The 22,974-nt window shown below is 29.6% G+C and overlaps 1 protein-coding gene across 1 annotated transcript in view; it reads left to right on the top strand.

Moving 5' to 3' along the window:
• Window positions 1–22,974, top strand: part of LOC106691173 (zinc finger protein GLIS2) — a 109,647-nt gene that overhangs the window by 74,863 nt on the left and 11,810 nt on the right. Inside the window, exon 2 of the mRNA XM_014436864.2 lies at window positions 5,097–5,150. Within this exon, the coding sequence (XP_014292350.1) occupies window positions 5,103–5,150 (48 nt within the window). The 5' untranslated portion in view covers window positions 5,097–5,102. The remainder of the gene's footprint in view (window positions 1–5,096; window positions 5,151–22,974) is intronic.

The following is a 22,974-nucleotide window of genomic DNA, read 5'->3' as shown; positions in this document are numbered from 1 at the left end:
ACTACTATAGGTATACTACTATAAGTATACTACTATAGGTATACTACTATAGGTATACTACTATAAGTATACTACTATAGGTATACTACTATAGGAACAGGTACTAAGGTACTCTACCTCCCTATAGGTATCTTAGTACCTCCCTACAGGTAGCTTAGTACCTGTTCCTCTACCTCCCTATAATTTGAAATCTCAAAAGGAAGTCCAATTTGATATTTGAGAACCTGATTCAAACTATAAAAATTCTTATAAAACGTTGTACTTGTAGAGGTACTGAACTACATAAAAACCTATAACGATATGCCTAAAGTTAAGAAATGGAGATTAGATAAATATAATGTATTCGAATCTAAACAAAATAATTGGAATGTATCAACATATGCAACAGCTAAATGAACCAGTAATAATACCTCAATATAATACAAATACCTCAAAAAAAAATCAATAAATCAAACCGATACCAATAACTCAGTACAACACTAATACTTCAATACAAAAAAATCATTTTTTTTTATTTTTTAAAAATTATTTTTCTATTTTTTTTATTTATTTTTTTTATTTATTTTTTTATTATTATTATTTTTTTTTTACTTTTATCATCCCATAGGCGTTGATGACCAGAGGGTTTTACGCCTTTAAGCAAAAATCAACAACAACAAAAAAAATCATTAATACAGTATCAATACCTCAGAAAAGATCAATAACTCAGCACAATACCAATAACCCGGTACAATATCAATACTTCAATACAATACAAATACCTCAATGCAATACCAATACTTATATATATAATAACAGTACCTCAATACAACACCAACACCTGAATCCAATAACAATACCTCAATACAGTACTGATATCAATACAATGGCAATACCTCCATACAGTACCGATATCTCAATACAACACTTAAAAAAATACAGCACCAATAAATGAATACATTAGCATTACTTCAATACAATGCATATACTTCAATACAGCACCAATTTTGCAATATAATAGAAATACGTCTGAAGTTAATAAGAATAAAGAATACAAATTTAAAACAAATAAAACATACCTCTTGAGTAAAGAAATGAGGATTTTTATAGATAAAGTGTTCCGTTGGGATAGATTTTTTTTTTATTTGCCAACGTCTGCAATATGTTAATTTCAAATCCAATAGGGTTAAGAAAATTAAATTTTAAATATAGAAAGGGGAATTTAATATTTTCCTTCCTCCCTCAAAAAGTTATTGAAGAAACGCTCCTTATGAGGGGATAGTTAAATCCATAAAGAAAAGTGTTAAGCTTTTATAAAGTTTGTATATTGGAAAATAATTAAAATTTTTTACACAGTTAGAAGAAATATTAATTTACTTATTTATTGAATTATAAGTTTCCTTCCCAAAGAAAATAATCTATTAAGTATCTCCAATCATTTGAAATTTATATTTGGTCACCAACTTAACTATTGTACTGTTTTCTTTTTTTATGTCTCGTTAATAACTTAAAACGATTTTGTTTTTAATTCTGTGTTCTTAAATTTTATTGAAAATTAACCTACGAATCTTCTTCGATATCACAGCCGTATTGGTGCTATCTAGTAGAACTAGATAGTTTCAGATGAAGTAATTTTTAATCTTAAAATAAAAAATAATATTTGCAAATCCACACAATCAATCTCCCCAAGAAATCATCGAAAGGTTTCTAAGATAAGTTTGTACCAAATATCCATCAAATTCAGCCAATTCCTTCTAGTCAGCAGGTTCATCATCACAACGCCTCAATGACACCAAAATATTGTATTGTCATCAGGTTTCGGCGTTTGTACCGGCCTTTAGCTTAATCAGGTAATCGGAAGTCAGCTAAAATACGAATGCTACTTTGTAAAGCTTTATAAATAGTTCCAGGGGAGATATAGCGCGACTGAGAATAAAGAAAAAAGTGAAATAATACTGTCTACCAAAAACTTTCTATAAGCCCACAAAAACTGTACAATCCAAAGACCTACAAAAAGAAATAACACTGTAAAGGGTACGAATTTTCTAAATTTACCGAAAAGATAAGTCCCTGGCAAAACGTTTTTCAAGTACACATGATTTTTTTAAATTTATTTTTGTAAAAGAACTGCTTATTTTGACAATCGTTAATAGTGAAATTGTCTATAAACTTTATGGCTATATATAATTTTTAATTTACCTGTTTTCTTAAAAGTTAATTTACCCAAAATTTTTTTAAAGATAAGTATCAACCAAGTACCTGACATAAATAATTCACATATGCTTTTTTAAAAATTTTTTGTGAAAAAAAAAATGCTTATTTTTACCAACCAGCTTTCTCAGTATCAATGAACTTTATGAATTATTTATTATTGTTCAAATTAATAAATTTTATCCAATTTTAGTCTCAAAACAGTTAATATTTCTTTATAAGTTTTATTAAATAAATTAAATACCTGACCTGAGTGTGGATAAGGTTACAAATATTATTGTGATAAATTGTAATAGTGAAAATTAACTGTGATTAAAAGATTTAATTTTTAATTTAATATGAAGAATTGAAAAAATAGGTAATTAGACATAAGTTAAGGTTTGCTTATTAATAAAATTATATGTTTCCCTAATGTTTTAATGTCTCCTAGGGTAATTGTGTACTGAAATTGATGATCTGGGCAGAATAGCCAGTATTAAGTTTATTAAAATTGATGATAATGATAATTTATTAATAATATTCTTATTTGTTTAAAATTTTTAAAAATCATATGAATAATAAATAAAAGCTGTTTATAGAAATTTTGTCCTTGCGTATGGCCGAATTAGCCGAAACTTTGGACTTATAAAGAAATAAAAATTGTTTTGAGACTAAAATTGGATAACATTTATTTATTTTAACAATAATAGGTTATATATAAAGATATATGTTATATTTAATTTACCCGTTATCTTAAACATTAATTTACCCATTTTTTTTAAAGATGTGTTATCCAAGTTCCTGACGAAAACAATTTACATATATTTATTTTTTTATTATTGTGTAAAAAAAAAAAAATGCTTATTTTTACATACATGCTTTCTCAGCCATCCATGGTCTTTATGGATATATGTTATATTTAATTTACCTGTTATCTTAAATAATAATTTGTCCCCAAAAAAATTTAAGATAAGTATCATCGAGGTCCCTCATGAAAAAATTAAAATGTATTTGATCTAAAAAAAAATAATAAATGCTTATTTTTGCAAACGAACTTTCTCAACGGTCTGTTAACTTCAAGGATATATTGCCGTGTACGGGACTTCGGGGTTTCTAAATCCGACTAGGGGTTCCCCGTACACGTATTGTATTGAAATTTATTCATATATTCATGTATTTATATTTTTATTTGTATTTATATATTTATATTATGTATTTCTAATATGTATCTCTATCGGTTCCTAATGGGAACCGACTGAAAAAGTATGCGCTATATTTAATTCAAATACTAGAGACCATAGAACCCCTCGCCATGGTATGCTAGGTATGAATATCTATAATTAATGATTGGAGTTCCTTTCCAACGGTATCGTGTTCACCAATTTACTATGCTATTATGAGGTGGCATGCAGGAATCCTTAATTATAAAGTAAAGTCTTTGTTACATATTTTATATTTACAATTATATTTACATTAATAAGAATGATATTATGAGAGAGCATGTTAGACTCATTTCCTTATACTTTAATTTTTATATTATGAATTGAGAAGTACCAGTTGGAATCTTTGATATTTATACTGACTCGAAGTTATTAATACTATTATTGCCTTTCAAATTACAACGGAAAAGGTCTTACTTTTCCGGTACATCGGCTTGGCAGTTGTTGCGGCAGGGCATCCGCATATTCGCTTGGCCCCGCAGCCTCCCGGCTGCCGCTGCTGGACCCTCGCGAGATGTGACTTCCTCCTCTAGCCTCCAACTGATCTTCTTCTGATCTTCCCTCAGACTGTCTTCAAGTATCCATCTCTCCCAGACTGTGCTCAAGTCTCCATCTCTCCCAGACTGTGTCCAATTCTCAGACACTCCGACTGTCTTTTTTTTTTTTTCTTCTAACCTTCTATTTATTTATTTTCAATCAATTACTATTATATACACCCCGACTGTCTCAGGCTGTCCTTAACTTTGTTCCTCCTACCCTTTTTGCTTACTTTCTCCCCTCTCCTTCTGTCTCCTCCTTTTGATTTCTGTTCTTTGATTGGTTTTTCTATATTCAGAGGGGGTGAGAAGGTCTCTCCGACGGGTTTCTGCCTAGGGCCGGCGGCATCTTTAGCATGCCGACAAAAGAAATTACTTAGCGCTAAAAATACCAGCTGGTGCCTCCCATTACATATCAATATATTATCTTTATTTCGCGTCTAAAAGGCGAAACGCAGTTCCGAGGGATTTTTAACAGTAAATTTGAAGCTATCCAAGTACAATAAATAAGATTTGATAAAAATTCTGTCAAATAGATAACTCATTATAGATTCCTTTTTAATCGACTCACAATTCTGCTTCTATTAACAATAATAAAAACAGATAAAAGGAATACAAATAATTGAATTACAAGATATGAGTCTATAAGATAAAAAGTTTACACATTTAGCCTGAGAAACTCAAAAAGAAGCTTTGCCACCTCTTAAGAGATGGAGCAACCTTAGTTCATTGTTACACAGCCTACCACAATAAAATATTAACCTAATTAAAATCACTCCTCCCTTATTAGGAATATTGAGAAATAGGGTTTTTAGTTTGATTTATGCCACATACTTTACTAATATCGACATCTTCCAAAGTATGGCTGAGATTTGGATATATTATCTTTTTATTTATTAATGAAGAAATCCATACCCTTTTATTTTCTCTAGGCTTTACAAAAATGGTGGAACGAGATAGATTTTAACCTTACTTTAGTTTATCCTCAGATTATGATAAATGTTTTGAGAAATAAAGCAGAGAATATTGTGTTACGGAATTACTTTTTTTACCCATTTACTATCCAACAAATAATATTGTTCTACTGTAGAGTCGCCAGTTTTGAAAATAAGACGGAATTGAACCATATCCATCTTGTAATTCAGAAATCATGATATACTTTCTGTTCCAGGCCCACATGTCCGATACAGAGGAACTCTCTTCGCCAGAATCGCCACTACTTCCGGTAACTATCTCCATTATTAAAACAAAATATAACTAATCCAAAACCGAGTGACTTAGTTTTAATTCTTCTTCTTAAGTTATTATTTTTTCAAGAACGGATAGTGTTATAATCTTACCACTCTCATATATCCAACTACAAATTATTGTAATGATTGATTTTGATCTCCTGACGTTGAAATTACTGGATCGATTTTTGGGACGTGTTACTTAAATATTTGAAGATTTTTGTTCCTTCATAAGTCTACTGTTTGATAGTGGTATTTAAAAGTACTGCTACACATTTATCAAATCATTGAAAATTCGTATATGCGCAAGTGTGTGGATGGGTTAATTGTTGACACCGGATTTTCTTGCAATTGCATCTTATGTTCCCTAGAATCAAATTCATCCAAACCTCTAGAAAAATTGGATTCTTGAAAAAGACATTCAAATAACACTGATTTTATATTGCATGTTTTGGTTTTTTTCTGCACAAAATTTCACACTCTTTTTGGGCTAAATTTTCATTTTTTTAAATAAAATTTAATACTTAAACTAAATTGTTGACATTATACACATACATATAGGTGCATGTAAACCAATATGTATTCATTACAATTTCCTTAATTATTTATAGTTTAAAATTCTATTGTAATTATTAAACAAACTACAGCTGTAGTTGCTGGTTGGTCATAAATCTGAAACTTTAGCATAACAGAAACACTTGTTAAGAAATTAAACATAAAAATATTCTGGGTCTAATTATTGCAACTTTAATTTTAGTCTATTAAAGAGCATGTAAAGGCGAAGCAATTAAGTTTTCTTATTTCAAGGTTAATCGTCAAATAAAATCGTGTTTTAATGTGTTAATCTATGATATTGTAACCTACGAAGGCTCACAGCATATGCAACAAGAAATTACAAGATTGGATTGACGTAGTCTTATATTTAATCTCCTACAGATTTAAATAGGATTTAAAGGAATTAAACCGAATTTTTCCTTCCTGGATTCGCTTACAAAATCAGACGAGAGAATACTTACATCATAAATCCCATCAGTTCATTTATTCACTAGCTTAAAATTATAGCTGTTGAAGGATATTCATGAGGGAAGATAATAGTAGAAGATGATAGTTTAATTGATATATGTCGTTAGATTTTCGGGCACAACACAGTCTTCATACAAATAAGATACGAACTCATCAGAAGAGATGATGTTTCAACTAAATATGCTCAGCATCGTTACACAGTGGTAGGCAGTTTCTCATTTACCTAAGTTATAGAACAATCTACCTAGAGCTTTGCCTATATGATTATAAGGCCTTCCTTAGGATTTAGGGAAACTAGGGATATATTATATAAAACTATATCCATACTTTTTAACTGTATATCGTAATACCGATATTAAAATGTAATTATCGAAAACATATTTAAAAAAAAATTCTGCTGCAAATGATGAAGACATATGAATATAGGCTTTATACAAATATTGTTATTATTCTTCGATATGAGCTATTATACGTAATGTCAATATTCGGTTTCTAATATCGGGACATCCATATTTTGTTCTCAATATAATCGTTTACATATTTGATAGCAGTTTGATTATAGTTGATGAATTGAAATGTTACTTGGACATGTTTGAAAACTATCCTTATAAACTCTCTCCCGTCAAAAACTGGCGCCCTGGCTAAATACCCGGTCGGCTCCTTTGTGAATCAGGATCTGTCGGTAGGCTGCGGGTCCCAAGTAGAGGCAAAATTGGACTTGTACCCCAACGCCGTCGGAAAATAGAGGGCAATAAATTAAATAATATTATTGGCATCAATGGTAATATTCCTCTTCAGGCGATTAAAATATTGCCAAAAGAGTAATTTACGATTTTTTTTTAAGTTTTGAAAGTTTTCATTATTTTTATTAATACAATTATATAGATTTTTTTTTCGAAGTCTAAAAAAAGATCTGACGCGTTTTAATAAACTTTTTTAAATATATTACAATACACTTCTCACTATGCCCCACAAGTATACGTGGCAATCCCAGGACAAGATTCATTTTCGTTTGTCTTTCGGATTCATTTATTTGTTTCTATTTACTTAACTCTAGGAGTTAGGGGTAGAGGTTGCACTGAAAGAGTATTCTGAAAGGTTTAGCGGTTCCCAAACTCTTGTTGGGCTAAAAACATTTCGCGGCATTTACCTTGGACTAAAACAAAAATTAGAGCAATTATCCTTGAAGCGGTTGAATATCTTAGAAAATAGGAAAAAATAATGCCAAAAAATTAAAATTAAAAAAATGCTGGAATGCACTGTATATATGCTATTTTAAATTTTAATTTCTGTCTTTTATTTTTTATTTTTTTTTTACATTTTGAGAAACTGACATACGCTTGATGCACCAAGTTTGAGAACCTCTGGTCGAATGAATTCATCAGCGTTCTACATAATGAAGTAGTTTATTTTTATTTTATTCACTAAAATAAATTACATCCAATATGGTACGATCATAGACATCATCTATCGGTCGGTGCCAAAATAACACAAAAGTGATAGATATAAGTGAAATGTAATTATTACAATTTTGACTATTTGGGCGTTGTGGGGGCCATAAAATTTTTAAGCTAGATAAGTACAATATGAATTGATCTCAAGTGATACAACTAATAATTTAATTAACAACTGCTAAAATGAAAATAAAATAACTACTATTAAAAAAAAATTAAATTAAATTAAAAATAATAATAAAGATAACTGAAAGGACTTTGATGTGAATAATAAAGCTGCAAATTTACAATTAGTGAATTAATATAATAATGAGAAGAAAACAAGATGATAAAAATAAGGATCCAATAATATCTGAATAAATAATATATATTACTAAGCACACATACATTGCTAATTCTAATTGTAATATAATGAATAATTATGTGGAGTTAAACAAAAATACAGGAAGATTATTTGATGAATCAAAATAAGTTATTGGGAATCATAGAAGTAAGAAAGTATCCTGTTAAATATTTCTTTTTTAGATTTTTTTTTTATTGATTTATTGATTTATTTCTCTTCTTTTATTGATCTTATGTTCTGGTAACGGATTGAACAGATATGGTACCATATAGTTTAACGTACGTTTACCAAATTTATTGTTATAGGGTAGTTATATAAATTTTGTTTCTAACAATAGTTTTCGTACTTAAATACAGTTTGACAATTTTATATGTAGTTTCATCTTCCAGTTCTTAAGATCTACAAATTAGTGATTCTTTATAAATTATTAGTTTGTTAAACTTGTACCCACTTTTACTAATATCGGCCAGGTCCCTAAAAATGTACTAAACTATTTGGTATTAATCTGCATCGGTGAAAATACTATGTTCTGTTCTTAAGTTAAGCATTTATGAAAAGTTAAAAAATACAAAAATTAATTTTAAAAATTCCATCCTTACTGAACTTGTCTAGGCTAATTATTAAAAAGAATCACTCAAACTTTATTTCAGCTAATTAAAATCAAAATTAAAAAAAAAAATTAATAGCTGTCAGAGATAAAAAGGGCCGAAAACTATAAATCGAAAAATAAAAAATAGATTGGAAAATGGAAATATAAGTATTGTTTTTATGGAAATGTTGAGGAGTTGGTGATTGGTCGTTAGAGAGCAGATAGTTCGCTGGTGGTTCCTTAATAGCCATGAGATGGGCCCTATGTATAAATTAGGAGAGCTCTTCGGGGGCCAGCCTAATGCTTCAGGTCAAAGTCCACCGCCTCCTGTAAAAAAAATACCGACAAAAAGCTCTTCATTGGAGGCAATCTTTTAGTTTCATCCCTTCCAGGGGCCGTTGTCGTCGAGTGCGTTGAGGCCCTAGCAATCTCCAGTTTGCAGCGGGCTTCTATTTCATAGGGGTTCTATCGTATGGAAATTATACTCTCTTACTCTGGATAAAATTGCTGGGTTACCTAGAGAATAACCTTCATGGCCTGGTTGGAGCTAAAAATAAAATTCAGAATAGGTTCATATCCTTTCTTGTATATAATTAGTAATACATATTATGTTGAGGATTGGAGCTTTCGTAATATAATTTGCTATTAAGATAACTGAAAGTTCTAGCTTGTTTATGCACTATAAACTATATATCATAATATATTAACAATATAAGTTACATATGCAGAGTGTTCAAGACTCAAATAATACCACCTGTTTTTTTCGAAAGCTTTGAGAATTTTGAAATGAAACTTGGTAGGCCTTTCTTCGACACATTTAAATCTGTAATTTGTTAATAGAATAAGTATCAACGAAGGTATCTCGGTGACATGGGCGTACCCATAGGGAAAGGGGACAGAGAGAGGCAGCTTCTCCCCCTAGAAGTAAAAAAAGATAATTAAATAATGATTCACCTTTTTTTTTTCAAGCAATTAATTGTAATAACTAATAAAGCACTGCTATAATTTTTATATATATATATAATTTTCCTAAAATTTTTATTTCATCCCCTTCGCATGCTGAAATGTCACAACCTGAATTATTCCCCCTCCCCCCTAGTTTTGATCCTGGGTACTCTCTTGCCCAGCGAAAACTTATAACCTATTACTTATTGTAGCAAGATAGTCCGAGTGGTGGACAAGATAAAGATAAAAATAGTAGAAAAGCTATTTATTAGTAACTAATATTTCGCTCCTCTCTGCAGTGCTTCGGGCTTCATCCTGCAACTATGAACTTGACGTCAAAGCGAAGGTTGGCACAATTCCTTGCATTAAGTAAGGCCGGCTCATTTTAGAGATAGCTTCTCAAAATTGCCTCACTTGCCATGGTATATTTATCTCATATCAATATTTTGTTTATTTAATTGATTTTTGGCAATTAATACCATTGCGGCGGTGATGAAATTCTTGTCCTGCATCAAGTGTCTTACTCCACTATTTTCCACTCTTAATAAGGGACCGAAATACAAAACAAGGTTTCTGCTCTTTTGAACCAACATAAAAACTTGACCATACTTTTGATGGGTCATTCGTATTTGAGTATCGTTGATATTTCTAGCCTGTTGTTATTGCTTACTAACGCAAAAGGTCCATTCTACAATATATTTTTTAAATCCTCCAGCAGTCTAGATCTGTTTGCGTATGGTGTAAATTTGGCTTTTTATTCAATTTAATTTTTTATTATTTGAATGATAACGTTTTAAACAAACAAGAATTCATCGTTTTAAGGTGAAAAATTGATGGACTCTTTTATGCATTTTTTTTAGGAAGGGTTCCTCCAAAATAAAGGTAGCTAAATGTTATCAGATAACTGTGAAACACCGTTACTTAAACACGCGTAACGTGAGAATAGATTTAATTGATAATATTGTATTATTTATAAAAAAAAAAAAAAAAAATGTTCCTATATAGGAGAATAAGAAGAGAGTTCTTTATTATTAAACTATTAAATCATGGTTTCGAAAAAAAAAAAATCTTTTCTTTTTCTTTTCCGATCAAATATTTTGTCAGGGTCTAATCCTTCAGTTTTGGAAATTAGTTTCTTACCCCTGCAGAAATCATTCGAACCATTTTAAATCTAATGAAATAGATTACATTTTTTCTAGCCATAATTATTTTTAATAATTTAAATAATTAACATTATAAATTTAATTTTTTATTTTAATTTTGTAAAAATGTATCATTAGTTTTAAAAGAAAGAAATTGAAATAAAGGATTATTAGATTATGTTATAGGAAGTTGTTGAAAGTTAGTAATAGGATTAGGTTAGTGTACGCTCTCTTACTTAACGGTTATCTAGCGATAAAATATTGAAAATCATATAAATTCGTCATTGGTTTACACCCACAATCATCACCTTTTTTCATTGGTTTAAAATTTACTTACCCATCCCTCCTCCTTTGTGACGACACCATGACGTTCATTATTTTACTACAAGTGCTTTGAAATGGATTTGTAAGAAAATAATAAATGTATTGACATAGGTTGCATAACCTTTCACAATTTTATCTCCTCCCGAGTACGAGCAGAATGACTGGGCTGTAGATTATATGTTCGACCATCCAACTGCCACCGTAATTCAGTTTACTATTATTAAATCTTTTATCCATTAAATAATGTTGTTACATTTCTTTTTCGATTTTGCTAAAGCGTTCCGTATTATTTAATTTAAGCTTTCAGAATCATTTAATTTGAGACTGCTCAATTTTTATATATCTAAACATAGTATTATTATAGTATATAGTATTATTAACACAATATCTAAATTTTAAAATAAAAATATTTTTATATATATAAAATATTAATTACAACAATAAGTATTTTTAATATTGATTAAAATTAATTTTAAAAAATGTATATACTTAACTACGTCAGAGCTCAAATATCACATTACAGTATTAGTAATTCCTTTAATTAATTTTCCTTTTTCTTCATTCAATAAAAATTATTTTTAAAAAAGCAAAAAGACTTCCCGATTTCCAAAATGAATTTTTTCAGCTGTGACATTGGATTTAATCTATTTATATTATAAAAGGGGACAAAATTAAGATAACTGCAATGAAACGTAAGTATGAGCAATATGGGTATTCATGATCTTTAGGTTAATATTTTAAAGTGTGTTAAATGGAGAAATAATTCCTTCTTTTACCATGTTAAAACGATATAACATATAACATGGTAGAGAGTCTGTTAAATGGAGAATGACTCACGCAACAGACCAGTTGAGTTCGTCACCATTTTTTTTGTTGTGTGAGGTTACTTGCTCGCAGTTTGTGTTATGATTGTGTTGGTATTTTTATGGATGTTTTTAAAACTAATAAAACAATGGGTGTGAATAATAATAATAATGTTATGACAGTTGATAATTAGCTCATCTTGATTCTCTTCCTCACTAGTTAGAAGATCAACAAGGCACTCAGTGGCGAAACTTTCACACAACTTCCACTTTAGACATGTTGTAATAAATTACTTTAATCAAAACTTAAAAGTAAACAATAACAAGACGTTTTGGAAAGAAAGGTTATGAAATAAGTTGCTCAGAAAATCCGTTAGGAGCTCTTATGCATTTAATACGACTTTAAATAGGGCTGCTAACAATGCTATACTTATAACATTTTACATTTAACACATCATGAATACCCCTAATGTAAGTTGCAGAGGTTAAAATTCCTATAAATACAGTACATTTGAACATGACCTATAAATCCAACATTATTCTAGAATTCGTATCAGAAACTTTTTAATTTAATTACCTAGACATATAAAGTCATATGTGTGTTATCTTAAATTAAAAATAAACTGCCAAAGTTAATTGACAAGATTTGAAACAATGTATATTTACATGTATTCGATAGAATTTTAAAATATACAATCTTAAACAAGATTAATTGTTGAATCTTAAGCTTGGGGAATTCATTAATTAATTTAAACACGGAGAGCACAAATATTCATCTGTTGGCAGTTATAAAACAATACAAACTGAAAACAAACGTGTGTATGCAGCACAAAGGTCCTTTGATTTGTGTCCAAAAACCAACACTTAACGGGTAGCCCACAATTTCAGGTTAACTTGTACCACCCAATAAAAATAAATCATTCACATGCTTGGGCATACGTGAATTTGCCATAGTTCGGCAATCGTTTATAGGCACCTTTACAGTGTTACATATACTTGCAGTACGGCTTTATCATATAGATCGACAGTAGAACGTGAAAACCTCTTAACTCCGATGAACTCCTAAGTCCATTAGACATATATTAGACCAGGAGTGGGAAACTTTTCAGTATATAACTACTTTTTATATTAGAAGTGTGTCGCGATCGACTTACATAGGCGAAGTATAAGAGGCGTGAAATGCATTCTATGTTTATACAATGACCAGTATAAGGTGCATTCCAGTGAGGAGTTTTGAAAAATATTTGTTCAAAACTATTTTTATTTTACTTATTAAATTTTAGAGATATAGACTCATAAAGAAAGTAAATTTCCATACCCAAGTTTTGATAGCAGTATTCCGGATATGCGGTACCTGAAAAATTCGATTTTTTAACACTTTTTCAAGATAGATTTTTACTTACTTAAAACTTACACTTATCAACATTAATGTATAGGTTGTACTATTTATACGTAAATATGAAATGTTTGTTATAAAATGCACAGTAAGGCTAATAATTTCATTTCAATATTTCACTTTCGCGTTTTATTTTTTTTTGGGTCTGGAAAATTTATCATAAAAGAATAACATGACTTACTTTTTACTAATCTATCAGTAGTTCGCTGAGTACACCTCACATAGACATGTAGATATAAATTTACGGTTTATCATATACCTTATTTATCGTATCGGTTTATCATATACTTACGTAACAACAACAATAATTATTTTAAGGTAAAAAAAAACGATCTAGCCTGAACCAGATATCACTGCTTCCTTTATAAACTCCCTAACCACTCAAACCCCCTAGTTTCTAACCTTGCATCCTCTTCCATTCCTGACAATCCTCCGAAGCGTCTGAAAAGAAGATTGCCACAAGACCAGCTAATGTAAAATGTCATTAGAGTGCTGCCAAGGGGTAGTTTCTCTACACGCCTGTCACACTCCAATTTAACTTAGATCAGATTTACTAAATGTATTATAATGTACAGTTGTAAATAGCAATAAATAAATATTAAAAAAAAAAAAGTTCCAAAAACCACGTCCAGAGTACTGACTAGGCTGAGAATAGGTCACACGAGGCTCACCCACTCCTATCTTATATCAAAAGAAACCCCTCCGAACTGCCAGTATTGCAATAAAAATTTAACAATAAGCCATATTTTCCAACGATGTCCATATTTTACACCACACCTCAATAGCTTGGGACTAAGCCAAGATATCTCAAAAACCATTGGAGACGATGATAAGGCAATAGAATTGGTGTTCCAGTTTTTAAAATCACAAAATTTACTGACAAAAATATAACTTGATCGGAAGAAAAACAAACTACATAAAAAAAAAAAAAAATTAAAAATAAATAAAATTTAACAAATATTAGCAAAATTAAATAAAATATAAATGGCGATGACCAATGAAGTTGGGCGCCACTAAACAACCAAACAAACAAACAAACCACGTCCAAAGGAATTAAAAGAACATGAGTAATTATTAACAATATTTATTAATTTAAAACAGCTACAGATAAAGACAGATTTAGAATTTACTTTGTTGCCTTAACATTAATGAGAAGACTGAGTTAGGATGTCTCTAACCAAGGAATTATAATTAGGTATATATTCTGACAAATATAATAATGAATCTACGCATTGAACAGTTAGTCAAAATATATAATGCCCACATAGATGGGCAGTGTCAAGTTGTCAGAATTCTAAGAATTTATGTAGGAACTAAAAGCTATAAACTAAAAACCTATCTCACTTTTCAGACAATTGTAGTGAGCAGGTTGGTCGATGTACATGTTACAATCTCACTAGAGATCATTACAAAAGGGCAATCCTTCCCCGCCGAACCCACCCCGAGGAGCGACGGTCGTAAATCATTTTTGAAATATTTACTTAAAACGGGAAGGAAGCTTTTTTTTTTTTAGTACTTAACTTCTTTTCATATTTTATAATTTTGTCCTTCAATATTAATAATTTATAGTATGATTAAACACATGCCTAATTATAGTTTAATGATATCTAAATAAAATAAAAAAATATTATCATTATGAAAAACACTTTGATATTATAATTGATTGAACGAAATTGGCCACCCCTTTATTAGACGATCGGGACAGGAGACTCCAGACGAGAGATTTTCTTGTCTTTTGCAAAATGTGTACAAGTAATAAACATACAATTTTTTCCCTTCTACTGTCAATATACCATTTATGTTTTCTTATAATTCTCGTTAAATTTATTTTCAAAGGGTGTTTCCCGTACGCTATATCTCTCTAAATACTTCATCAAAACCAGTGACTGGGCCATCGTTTTGAAAATTACATACCTTCTCTGTTGATGAGGAAAAATAAGGAGTTCTATATCAAATGTTAACATATCAACTTCTCAGTTTTTTTGACAAATTAAAATTTTATAATAATAGTGTTAGCTTAATTCAAAATTTAAACTATTCCTTGTCAAATCAATATTGCTAATAAAAATTTAACTTATAAATCTGTATGTAATCCGCCAATAATGTATAAATTAACTCTTGATATCTTTATGAATTAGATATCCAGTGAATATTTTCACGAGTTCAGCCAAATTATTCAACTGATCTGAAAAAAGTCAATTTCAGTGTCGTTTCATTAAACTTATGAGGATAATCAAAATTAAATAGAACTATTATTATAGGGAATTTCACGTGCTTAAATGTATCAAGGGGCCTCTACATGTTGGCCAAGCTAAGGCGAACTCGGACATGCACGAGCATGTGGATGGGTGGCTTGTACGAGTTGGCCTAAGCTCGTTGCCGATCCGTCGAGAGTCGGTTTTTTGGACACAGATCAAAGGGGTTCATGAGAGCGCTCGTGTAGCATCTCCACCATTGTTCTTTGTCTAGTTGCAACTGAGAGCTGTTATGAGGTTAAAGGTGTTTGTTGGTACTTTTTATAATACGTTTTATATTTAGCCTTATTTATTTATGTTTAATTTCCCTTCATTTTCTTTTTTTGTAATAAAAATAATATAATCCCAGTGCAATGGCTGAAACCACTTATCGTCCGCCATGCTTGCCTCTCTGAATAACTGACATGTGGATGGTCCGGTTTTTGTTTACCGAGCATTTGTACAAGCCTCCGATTCGCGAGCGGCCAACATGTGGACCCACCTTTACATAACTACTTTTTACCTATGACTTATCGTTTTATAGTTTTAAACATTTTAAAACTTTTGAAATGGTAATGTTCACTTTTTTGAATGTATGTGACTTTTTACACAGACAAAATAAAACTATACCATGCTCTTGTGATAAGTAACCTTGATTTAATTGTGATTTGTGGCAATGAATCTTTTACCGCATGGTAAAATGAGCATGAGAGATTTAAAGTTTAAAACATAAATGAGTAATTTGATTAATAAATATTACACTCAATATATTTATTGTGTGGAAAAAAATTAAACGCAGCCAAGTGTAAAAGTTGGGTTAGGGAATGTATTATGTAACATTATAAACTTTTAATTCGAATTAAAGAACAACATATTAATCTTTAATTGTTTGTTTATTTTTCGTCATTAGCTGATGACAAGTTGATGTTCACATTTTTGGCTCGATCATTGGTTGAGAAAAAAAAAAAGCCTTGAGATTTTGATATACTAGCTGACTCGGCAATGCTTCGCTATTGCTATACTTGAAGATGTATATAGATTTAATGAACACAAATGACAGTTTCTTATAAATTATTATATTTAATTAAAACTAAACATTTATGTATACTTTATTATTATGATTTGGAACATAAATTGAACCAATGTATGCGATAACATTATTTTTGAAACCCTTCAGGGAATCATTAATACATTTTTCATATTCTTCGGAAAGAGACGAATCTGCCCACTATGCTAATACTATATAAATATCTTAGTTCTAATTGAAACAATTGAGACCGATTGACATATACACAAACTGTAGTAGAAAATTTTAAGGAGTAGAAAAAAGTTGATATTCGTTTTTACCATCTTCAGAAATCCTCAAATACAAATTTTCAAAAATCAATGAATTAGAAATAACTTAAACACTACTCAGCCAATATGTAAAAATAGGTTTACTGCTCTATAAACTGCACCAAAAGGCGCAAACCGGATCTAATTAAACAAGTTAGAGCCGGAGACATAAAATAAAACATGTGAATTTTTATTTCTCTATTTGAAACCCAAATTATGTACGTTTGATGTAGGCTGCACAGCTAGATACTTGAGCATTCAGCTTTCCAACGGTTACATTAGCGTAGGAATTGGATAAAATGAAGAGAAGTGATGAACGAATAAATGAACAATATTCACAATAATAAGAAAAAATCCTTTAAATAAATTAAGTTGAAAAAATTCAAGTTTTAAAATTATTTAGGCGTTTCAGGCGACACTAAAAAAGGGAATATGATTTGCTTTAACCTAAAAAAAAATTTTTTACCTACTTCACCCCGAGCCACACACATAGTGCTCTTAAAATTTTTTTGTAAATTTAATATCGTTTAATGGAATCAGTGATATTTTTTTTTCTTTTTCTTCGAAGTGAAAATCGATTGGTATGTAAAAACCATGAAATAAACATATATTTTCTTAGCTAACCAAAAACTCCTAATTTTGTTCATATTTTTTTTTTCTATGTGTAGCTTTATATTTTTTTTTTTAAGTTTTATTTTTTTATTTATTGATATATATTACAATCCGCCAAACAGTTGTGGGCAATAGGTGATAGTGATGAATGATCTCATACATACTAAAATAAAATAATTTAAATAAATATAAAAAAAATTAAAATATATATAAACAGAAGAATAAACAAAATGAACATAATCAAACTATCTGAATGAAAAATAAATAAATAAAATAACATAATATAGTCACATTTACACTCTAACACAGTAACAGGTGGACAGAAGCTGCAGCGGAGAGTGAAAGTCACATGGTTGCATTTTGATTCATTGACTTTTATCCGCCATTGGTTGCACCATTGCTCAATCCGAGTGAGGTGTGTTTGGAGATTAGATGAGGCTGTTACAGGATCGGGATGGGAGAATAGGATATCTGTATCATCGGCAAATGTTGCCAGGAACGTGTCTGGGAATGTCAGCAGTGAAGAGGATGTAGAGGACAGGACCCAGGACACGTGTAGCTTTAAACCTTCCGACAGGTAAATGGCGACAGGGGACATTTTTGAAAAAAAAAAAAAAAAAGATCACGTAAATATGTTCAATAATTCTTAAATTTAGAGATGACAAAAATAAACCAAAATATCTGTACTAAGTTCAATTCAAAGAGCCGATGTCTTAGTTATCTTTTTTATTTCTGAGGAATTTAACTACCTTTCAAATGATTTTATCAAAAATGACTAAGAAATACAATGGAATTATTCCAAATAAAATTTCCTTTCCTTCGTACCTCTTTTTCTATTTTATACTATATTAGGAATAAGAAAAAAACTTGAAGCAGCTTTCATTAAAATCGTAAAAGCCGTTCTGGCGCTGAATATTATTTAATAAATGCACTTAAAACATAGTAGATCGAGAGCAAGATTTTAAAAGGAATAATATAATATCGTCAATGTTAAAATTGATCAAAATGCACTAAGAACTATTGTGCATTAAAGTATCGATATTTAATTATGTATTTTCATAATTTTTTTTCAAGTGTGGTTATTATGCATCAATAAAATATAGGCAACTTGAAGTAATAGGGTTATTGTATTCTTAATATTTCATATTAATATGTTCCATAAATATCAGTTGTTTATATTAATATAGTTCCATTATTTATTATTTTGAAGGTTTAAAAATAAATTACAGTATTAACAAACATATATTTTAACAAGATATATTCTGTCGAACAAGTAATATCACACGCTAATAGCAATTCTAACCTCTCTAACAGTTCAACCAGGCGAATGAATGATTAATACTGAAGATCAAATACAAAAAATGACACCTGTCTCTATAAGAATAAAAGGGAACATGTAACAGATTGTAGGAAGGTGGGGGTCAAGAAAGGTACAAAAATAGAAAAAAAACTATTTAACAGTAACCAACGTTTCACTCCACTTTGTAGGGCTGAATTTTGGTCGTTTCTAAAAATTTTGGTTACTAATAAATGTTTTAAAATTGTTGTACCTTTCTTGCCCGCCACTCGGACCATCTTCCTACAAGATAGTAATAATACATAAATAGATAATTATTGATCAAAAAACACAGAAACATACAAGTTTATGAGATATTTATAATGAGGCTATGAAGTGCAACTATTTACTGGAAAGTTGTTTACATGTGGCAGTTAGCTACCGCACGCGCGCTGATAAGTTATACTACTATCATCTATCAAGAAAATCCTGAGAGTACTTCAGTATTAATATAGAAAGATAAGATACTTGATTGCTACAAACGTGGTTATGGTTGCGATAGGGTACCGTGACCGGTCGTGCTTTACGCGATAGGGGGCGGCTAGTGTGAGAGTGACAGAAACTGTCAGGTGGTTTTCCTCCCATTTCCCAAAGAAAGAAATCTGATCCCAAGTTCAAACTTTTTTTTTTTTTTTACAAGTAACACAACATGAGAAAACAAAACATACCGACATATCAATCCCCTTTCGCTGGAACTTCACAGGCGAGGGTCTTTTGGTACCTGACGACCTTCTCAGGTAGGACACATCGTTTTCTTCCTAATCCTTTTTCTGCTGTTACCGGGTTGAGTGAGGCTCTGCCAACCACCTGAATAAGTCCGGAGTCAGAAATGCCCCTCTTACCAGTAAATGAGCTTATATTATTGGAAAACTACCTACTCATAAATTACGACCTGTCAAAGTTGTAGAATTTTGCATGAATCCCAGCAGTGGGCTATTGTAACTATCTTGTCCCAATACAAGTTTAACTTTCTACTAGTGGCCTTAATGCAGTACGAGTTTCATCTTCCAAAATCTTGTACCCCTTCGTGTTGAAACTTATCAATCAACGATGTTCCATTACATTAGCTTTATATCCTGCAAATCATTAACAATATTTAAACAGGTTTAAGTTGACCTTTGAGTAAAAAAAAAAAAAATTATTTTAAAGAAAAGGAGAAAATTGATATTTTGTATTTTTTTTTCTTCAATTGGAAACCATAACTAAATAAATATTATTTAAAAACAAGTACAATCTGTCTTTGTTCAAATCATAAATTCACAATTTTTGTTTTCATATAATCATGAATTACTCATGATTTTTTTCAAGTAATGAAGTATATTTTAGTAATTGCTTTAGTGAAAAAACTGATTCTTTCTGGAGATAGAATTTCATATTACATAATATATTTTCCTTTAAAAAATGGAGTCGGATCTCATCTTATTCTGTATATACTTAAAATTAAATTTATTTTTTTAAAATTTATTTATTGATATTTACAACTGTATAAAAAATACAAGTAAATTTGATCATAATGACATAATGATATGATACAGGATGTAGAGAAACTACCCAGTAGTAGAACTCTAAAAACAGTTTACAATATGGTCACGAGGTCATCTTCAAAATTAAAATTAAAACGTGGCAGTTTTTCTAAGAGGGAAAAATCTGTAGGACGATAGGAATAGTTCAGGATTCTATAAAAAATAAAAGTTTTGCTTTACTTGAAATTGAAATCTCCCTTCAAAAATAGTTTCAACAAAGATAAATTCTACTTGTTCATAAAGAAAAAATTGAATAGTTTCCAATGTAAAAATTTAGAATTAACTAAGGTGAATCTTGACAATACAATGATTTTACACAAAGAAAATAATACTTACAAAAGTAAAATGCTGGTGCAGTTTATAAGTAAAAAAATAATAATTATAAGGTTAATTTTAAATCAGAAACCAGAAATTTAAACCAGTATTATGCGGAAATTTCGAGCAGAATTAGTTTTTGATTGATATGTTAGAATGAATAATGTTAATAATTTAGTTTAATACGAGTTTTTATTAATAAAATAAAAAATAAAATAGAGATTGAAATATAATAATATACCTAACGTAGAACAACAAAAGTTGCAAATAAAATATTAAATTAAATATAAAATATTAAATAAAAAAAGTGGCAAATAAAATATTAAAAAATTTAATAATATTAAATAGTTGACAAATAAACATCACACGGAACAAGTTAATTAATAATAATTATGATTTCGCTAATTGACTAAATCATATTAGAAATAGGCCGAAAACCTCTAACGTTTTTAGTGATTAATGTGAAATTCAAATTTATGTATGCTAATGTACAATAGATAATGTTTTACAAATAAGATTGTAATTAAAGCTGTTAATTAATTAATAATATGTCTATGATGTTGTATATTTAAAACTGACTAATAAATAATGATGAATCTAAATGGATGTACAAGTATTTTATTATAATATCTAAATATCTAAATAATAGATATAATCTAAAATATAATATATAATCTAGTAATATGATTAAGATATCTAAATAATAGATATCTTAATGGATAAATTGATATATGTATTAAATAGTTATTTAGTTATTGCTTCCTCTATTTCATTTTATTTCATAAGGTCTACTTTAACCTTCTTAAACATTACTGAAGATTTACGGCATCCCGTGTATATTATGGCTTTTATGCACTGTTAAATTGTTTCATTTTAGGTAAAAATGAGCTTAATCAAGGTATTAAAAATTAAATCAGTGAATAAAACTGTAGATTTATTCTGATCTAATCATCCTTTCAATAAAACTTTAAAAAAAAATAAATAAATGAGAAATATCTTTTAGTATGAAAAAAAAAATTAAAAAGTACGATGAATAATTTTGAGTGTCCCCTCCACAAATTTTCATCCTTATACACTTTATATTTGTCAAACAAGCCTTGAGATTCCCATTCCACGGGCAAATTCTGCAACAGGTTGCCCTGCTCTTAAATTTTGAAACCTTGATAAAATATTATTGTAATGGAAATTTTCTGTATTTATTTATTGCCCAAAGGATCTTGAAGTAACCTTACTACGTTTATACAATTAAGGTTAGGAATATTTTGAATTTTAAACGTGTAATGATAAACGCTTTAAAGCTTGAATAATAATTATTCACTTCATACACTAATATATATATATTTTCCCTTTTTACTCATATATAATACACTAATTGATGTCGATTCATATCAGTGTTTTCTATATACATATATTTCTCCCTAAATATTCTGAATATTTAAAATTTTGTTCAGTGAATAGAAAAAAAGAGAAGTTGATTTTTCAAGATATTCTATTTAACCCTGTAATTTTAATTTTAAGCTCAAAAGTTTTATCCTTCTATGCTCTACTCTGTGATTTTTCAATTTTAATGGGGTTTAATTTATTGAATAATCAATATTTTTTTTGGGGGGGGGGGAGAAGGAGGTAGAGGAGAAAATTTAATATTTTTTAAAAACTTTAGTCATATTTTTCAAACTTTCTGGTGATATGGGGAGTTTCCTCAGAAATTTGGTCATATATTAAACATTGTTGGAAAAACCTTACTAAAAGCTTCAACAGGCAATTTTGAGTACAAATAATCTCTTTAAAAAATGTTTCACCCCATTTTTTGAGACTTTTCGGGTTTTCAAATTATGTTTCAAAGTTCAAGGAAAGAATTCCCTGGTTATACCTAAACTACTTGAAACGTGGTTATGAGTACGTCCATTCCAGTAGAGCAAGATAACAGGACTTTCCGCACCAAAGTGATGTGGGTTCTCTTGCCGCATCTGAAGATAAATTACTAAAATCTTGAAAATATGGTTGTATTGAGAATATAGAATCAAGATGGAATGAAGCCTGAATCACCTCTAAATATTTCTTTCCCCCACCATTGGAGTATTGAAGTACTCACTAGAAAATGGCATATTGCAAAACTTCTTAAACCTCTTGAACACGTGATTATATGGAAGGTGTCACGTGACCAGATAACAGAACAATACAAGGGCTTACCAAAATAACAAACATAATTAAATTTTTTCTTCAACTTCTCAAGATGGTGGCTCTCTTTTGTCAACTATCTGTGCCTGTAGCGCAGCATTATCAGAGCATCATATTTTAGAAATTTTAAGTGAAAATTCATAAGAAAATGAATTTTCACTTAAAATTTCTATGTCATATAACTTCTTAAAATAAAAGTTATATGACATCTCAGTTCTGAATGCTGTTTAAATGATTAATTTATTTAAATATGTTGTCTTGAAAACTA

The sequence above is a fragment of the Halyomorpha halys genome, unplaced genomic scaffold, assembly GCF_000696795.3.
Source record: "Halyomorpha halys isolate HHAL.00 unplaced genomic scaffold, Hhal_1.1 Scaffold51.1, whole genome shotgun sequence".
In the NCBI taxonomy this organism is placed as follows: domain Eukaryota; kingdom Metazoa; phylum Arthropoda; class Insecta; order Hemiptera; family Pentatomidae; genus Halyomorpha; species Halyomorpha halys.
The sequence above is the reverse complement of the archived record's forward strand: the minus strand, read 5'-3'. Positions and strand labels throughout refer to the sequence as shown.